Genomic DNA, 6,000 nt, shown 5'->3' with positions numbered 1-6,000 from the left:
TTGGTGGCTTTATGGTTTAATCGAATGATATGTCGGAGAAATTGATGAATTTGTGCTATGGAGAAAACTGATGATGAAAAGGATGAGGTGTTGCAGTGTTACTGCATTGTGTGAGGGATGGAGATGTTGGTGCCTAGAGTGAGAGAGGTAGAGAATTAGGTGCTCTCCATATTAAAGTGTGAAGAGTCGAAATTACCCTTCAACTTATGTCATGAGGTTGCTTTTTTTAATGGCGTTACTGACGTCGTGTGCTATTAGTGGGTTGAAATTTTAAGTTTGTGTACTTAAATTTAGGGAACTTCTATTCATACCTCACAAAATGGCACTTGGACCTCCATTTTTTTCTATATAGTTTTGACTTAGTCAATGCATATGAAATTACCAAAAAATATATAACAATAAAAATACAAGAATGGAAATAATTTTTTACTTATTTATTATAAAATACAAATGTAGATAATTATCTTTTATATTTATTGCTAGACAATCTAAAATAGGATATTAAATTAAATGTGGACGATTTAATGTATAAACTATATAACTATATAGAATTTCTCATAAACTTTGATTTGAGCAAAAAAATAAAACTCATTCATTAGAGGTTAGAATATTTTATATATGTTGATGAACAAAACTCGTTAATTAGAGGTTAAAATATTTCATATACGTTGATGTTACTATTAATGAATGAAAAATATAGTTTACCAATTTATTATAAATTTAGAAAACGAGTAAAAGCGTGATCGGATTAATTCGAGAATATAATTTGTGTGATTATTATGCATTTTTCGAGTTGTATATAATAAATGAATTTGAAATAGAGTAGAAAAGAAATTAATAGATAGTAGTATAATTTGATATATCAAATTAGATAATGGGCATTTTAAGAAAACTTTGGAGGTCTAAATAGTATATTAAGTATCTATAAAAGCAAAATGGAGGTCTACTGAGTAACGAGGTATAAATACCCTTTTTAGAGGTATAAATAGTAGCTCCCTAAATTTATGTTATATAACTTGAGGTATAGAAAATTTTAGTGGCTTAAATTTCGTGTACTGTTTGTAAATAATTTCTTAAATATTGTCATTCAGTCTCATAACTCTCATTAGCCTCTTTATATAAAGGTAGTGTTGTTGTATTTACATAATTAAATATTCTACGTAGACTACCGTATAATTTGCATATTATTTACAACAAAAGTGAATAACTTTGCATACTAATAATGGTGAACAACCATTAGAAGACTCCCATCTCCGTTTTCCGATCCAGCAGTCTTAATATAATGGTGAGAGATGTTTACTCTTGATCTCATAAATTTTCGGCCTTCTTTCTTCGGCTCCAAAGTAGTGCTCCCTCTTTAGAAAACATGTTATACTGCTCAACATCCCCAGCTGATAAGTAGCTTTCCAAATCTTTCAGTGCAAAGTCATTAGCTGTAGGATCGACTTCCTTTTGTACTAGAGGGGTGCAAAGTAAATGTAAGATCAGAAGGAAATTCATACTCACTTGTTGGAGACGAACACTTTCCGCCACGTAAATTCGACAAGTTTTTTTGCTCTTCGCTTGGATTCATCCGATCTCCATATATGTGCCAGTTATGCATTGACTTTTCTGTAATTTCTGAGTTCCTCACCAGAATCTCATCCTTAGGTAGCTGCACTGAGTTGCTAGTCCTCGTTGAAAAATCACTTTTTTCCTATGTTTCAGCACATAGTCATCAGCCACAATATAAAACTACCTTGTCACTCACACACAGATGTCTATGAGTACTCTTATTCCCTCATCAAACTATCACGAACAAGCATGTTGTACTTCAAAATAACTTTTATTTTAAAAAATAACAAAGATAAGCCGTTGGACTCTAAGTCAGCCGACTCATGAGACCCGTATCATGTTCGACCAGCGGTAAAATTATTTTAAAATAATCATTATCTTTAATGATCATTATATTTACTATCATAAAATGAGCACTTAAATATCACTAATATACGAAATTTCGAAAATATCATTTTCATATCTTGCACGGACAAGTAAATAAATATGATTATTACGGTCAACCTTTAAGTAAAATAAATAAAAAATATTATTTTAGTCTAAATTTTAACCACCCACATTTTCACATAGATAACTACTAATTTTTTGCACACCCATAAAGTGTGGGCGGTTTCTAGTGTATAAAATAGAGGGAGGTCATGTGAATAAATGTTAAGGTCCCAAAAGCAACTCCCTCCATATTAGGGATTTACATTCCTTGTTGTATAAGTTATTAAACACCATAAACACTATATTACAAGGAAATCATAGTTTCAATATTCTCCGTTGTTCTGAGCAAAAATGTCTTCTCAACGAAAAACAATCAAGAGGGTGCATGCTCTAAGTTACGATGAACTAGACCTAGTTTTGAACTGGGTTAAGGACCCGGACGATAGAAAATCATTCTCTCGGGTCTACAAGCTATGGTGGCTAGTGGAGAGTCACAACCGGTCATTAATTTGTGTTCATACGATGGAGTTGCTTCCTCGATTACTAGCTAGATACCAAACATAGTCACATTCCAGAGACTTGAGTCTATAAGCAGCGCCAACCTCGAATTATTAGCCCAAACATGTCCTAAACTAGAGGTACTCGGCCTTAGTACTGTAGGGATATGACTGTTGGAGAAGAGAGATCATACATCTAAGAAGTGACAAATAAAATAGAGATTATAAGTGAGTGGATAATACTCAATTGTATCGAGGCATTTTATGATTAAAACCCAACACATGTGAGGTGGTTAAGTTGAGACAGTATCGGTACAGTTGGTCCACGAGCCACACTTTGTCACTGCTTAACATAATATTAGAACATGCCTCTCTCCAGTCGCGCCTCCAATCTGTCGTGAGACCGAGTTGGGTGTCACTTTATTATGGACCTAAGATGGGTGTCATTATCATGTCATATGATGGTTTCCGATTGGATGATCACTAAGTGTCGTTGGTTACTGGACCTTAGTTTATTTCGTCCTAGTATGTGAGATGTTAATCTGTCACGTGCAGACTTAAAAAATTAGGTTGCACGTGAGTGGGCGTGTTGGAGAGGACAAATCATACATCTAAGAAGTGACAAATAAAATACAGATTATAAGTGGGTGAATAATACCCAATTGTATCGAGGCCTTTTGTGATTAAAACCCAACACCTGTTATGTAGCTAAATTGGGACAGTATGAGCACAGTTGATCTACGGGCCACGCTTTGTCACTGTTTAACAATGGCTATACGAAGCTGAGATGTAAGGTCCATGCACACTAACAAATAAGTGTCCCAAATTATCAAAGGTTTGTTGGAGGTATTATCTGAGGGAGAATGTTGACTTGAAAGATCTAAGTAATTCGATTGTATCGTTCATACGTATAGCGGGCAACATGAAGAATTTGGATTTGAGAGGCAGTGGCTTGGTTTGTGACAAAAGTCACAAAACTCTTGAAGCAATTGGGTCTTCAGGTCGTTTGATTACCGTTTTGAATTTGGAATACTGTGATATTAAGGATTCTGGATTGATTTTTCTGACAAATGGGTCTTGCTCTAAAACCTTTAAGGCATTGGTGCTTAACGGGTGTGGAGATATAACTGATGTTGGGGTCTCGCTCTTGCAAAAGGGGTGTCTTGGAAGAGCTAGGTTGGCTGGTTGTGATCAAGTCACTGACATTGGAGGTATGGCAATCTCTGCAATTCGAACCCTCAAGAAAGTGGACTTTTCATGGGCGACCCTAATTTCATATGGCTCCATTGTTGCTCTTGTTGAGAATTGCCCCAACTTGGAGATGCTTGATTTAAAGAGTACCACAATCAGGACCAGCTATAGCATTCTTGCATCTATACGTCTCAGAAGCTTACAAGTCCTTGATCTCCGTTATACTCAAATTGATGTTACAGCATTTGATGATCTATATGGTGGTGTTAGAGGACTTGATCTGGAAGACCTAGCGCGTTCACGCCCATCTTTGAAGCTAATGTTTACACCAAAGAAAGCTTATCAGAGTTAAATGCAAAGGAGCACTCTTACCGTCAGGTTCATTAGACACGAAAATTTGGGCTGTGTTCTTTGGCTTCCTTATCTTTATTTGTTAATCTGCTGTACAAGCTTTTATCTTTTACCAGTTCAAGCTTTCGAGCAACTGGTGTGTTACCCTGGCCTTGAACAATTAACTTGGCCATGCATATTGCTGATACTGATCAAGATTACAAATTTATGACCGCGTCCAAAAACATATTAAATATAGTGTCAATATGAATCAGAATATCAGATTATTCCTTTTCAAAAATAAAAAATAAAAAATCAGATTATTATACTGTACTCTATCATAAACCTTTTTGCAAGATGCAATTTGAAAGACTAGTGCCTGTAATCTTATATTAGTGGAGTGATCAGTGGAATACTAACATGTAAACAGGTTTAAACATATGCTAATTATGAGGAAACTATAGACAGTAGTACTAATATAAAGTTATTAACAGGGTGAAGAACAGACCTCCAAGTAAACAAACTGCAAGGCAAACATGTTGGCATGTAAACAAGTTCAAACATATGCCAGTTATGCGGAAACTATAGCAACCGTTGACAGCCATACTAAATATTAAGTTATTAACAGGACGAAGAACAGACCTCCCTCAGAGATATGAGGTTTCTCTACACTGCCTATCCAGCTCACATTCCCAGTCAACCCTACCTATGCATCTTCGACCCTGTTACCGCTGCAGAAACATGTTAAAAAACTCTTCAAATCCGATGGACATATTGTTCACATTGCTACCAATTTCCTGTGATGAGTCACTTTTCCTATGTTCCAAAGCACCATCATTAGCCATCACATCAACTTCCTTTCGTTTCTTAGCAGAAGGTTGTGAGATCAATTTACCATCTCCCTTCCCTTTTGAACCTTTCTCACTCATTAAGTCGGACACACAAATTGTACCCTCCAAATCTGACAAGTTTTGTTCATTTTCACTCGAATTCTTACCATCTCCAGGTATGAGCCAACATTTATGCAGCGAATTGTCTTTAGTTTCTAAAATCCCCACCAACTTGCCATCCTTGATTAATGGGAGTACATCTTCATCAGCTATAAAATCAAGCTCCTTCCTTTTCTTGCAAGATTGCAAAATCAATTCACTGCCAGCTTTCCCTTCTGATTCACTATCACTCATTGGAAACAAACATTTCTGAGTTTTTGAGTCTGATATGTCCTTGAACTCATCAAAGGAGTTATCTTTACTCTCTGATTTTGGCACCAACTTCTCATCCTCAATTACAGAGAGTTTTTTATCACTTGCTTCATTGCAGCGGCTCTTCTCTCCCATAAACGATATATCAGAAACATTCTCCTCTGGCAAAGGGACATGACTCTTCCAGCGCCTGAAAGCTGATAACTGAGCGTGAGATGTTACAAATTCTAGTCTGTCAGCTTTGCCATATGGCAACTGAGCCACACTCTTCATAAACTTGATGACTTTCGCAGGTTCGAAAAAAGAGGCGCCAAGAGAACTGTCACCGCCATCTCTTGTACATGCTTCTTTCCTGATTCCAGCATTTACAATCTTCTGAGTTTTGAGCTTTGCATATTCCCCCTTGGATATGCAAGAACAGGCAAGGCCAAACTCTACCCTTCTCGACACTTCCGCCAAAGCACAAGCAACTGCATTCTGGAACTCTTCCTTATCACTCTGCCTCTCCATCTTTGAGCAGTGCTCCAAAAAGGGTTTAATCTTTGGTGCTTCATTCCAAGCAAATGTCTGGTCCCCAAAGTAAGCTATCAGATAACTACCCTTCTTACAACACTTCTTTGCCAGCTCCGAAGCATCCGAAGGATCACAAATTTGGCCCGGCCACCAGGGATGAGTCCTCACTTTACCCCAAACTAGATCAGAAACTCCAAACTCCATCTTCAAGTCACAAGACTTCCCATTCACACCACTCGAAACATTCCCATCCATCCTCGAAAACCGGATAAAATGAGCAACAC

At 36.8% G+C, this 6,000-nt stretch overlaps 1 protein-coding gene across 1 annotated transcript; it reads right to left on the bottom strand.

Moving 5' to 3' along the window:
• Positions 1–4,726: 4,726 nt before the first annotated feature.
• On the bottom strand, positions 4,727–5,971 carry LOC126796801 (PWWP domain-containing protein 2-like). The gene has a single exon (XM_050523525.1). The coding sequence runs from the start codon at positions 5,969–5,971 to the stop codon at positions 4,727–4,729; it is 1,245 nt and encodes a 414-aa protein (XP_050379482.1).
• Positions 5,972–6,000: the final 29 nt, after the last annotated feature.

The sequence above is a fragment of the Argentina anserina genome, chromosome 6 (assembly GCF_933775445.1).
Source record: "Argentina anserina chromosome 6, drPotAnse1.1, whole genome shotgun sequence".
Taxonomy (NCBI): Eukaryota; Viridiplantae; Streptophyta; class Magnoliopsida; order Rosales; family Rosaceae; genus Argentina; species Argentina anserina.
The sequence above is the reverse complement of the archived record's forward strand: the minus strand, read 5'-3'. Positions and strand labels throughout refer to the sequence as shown.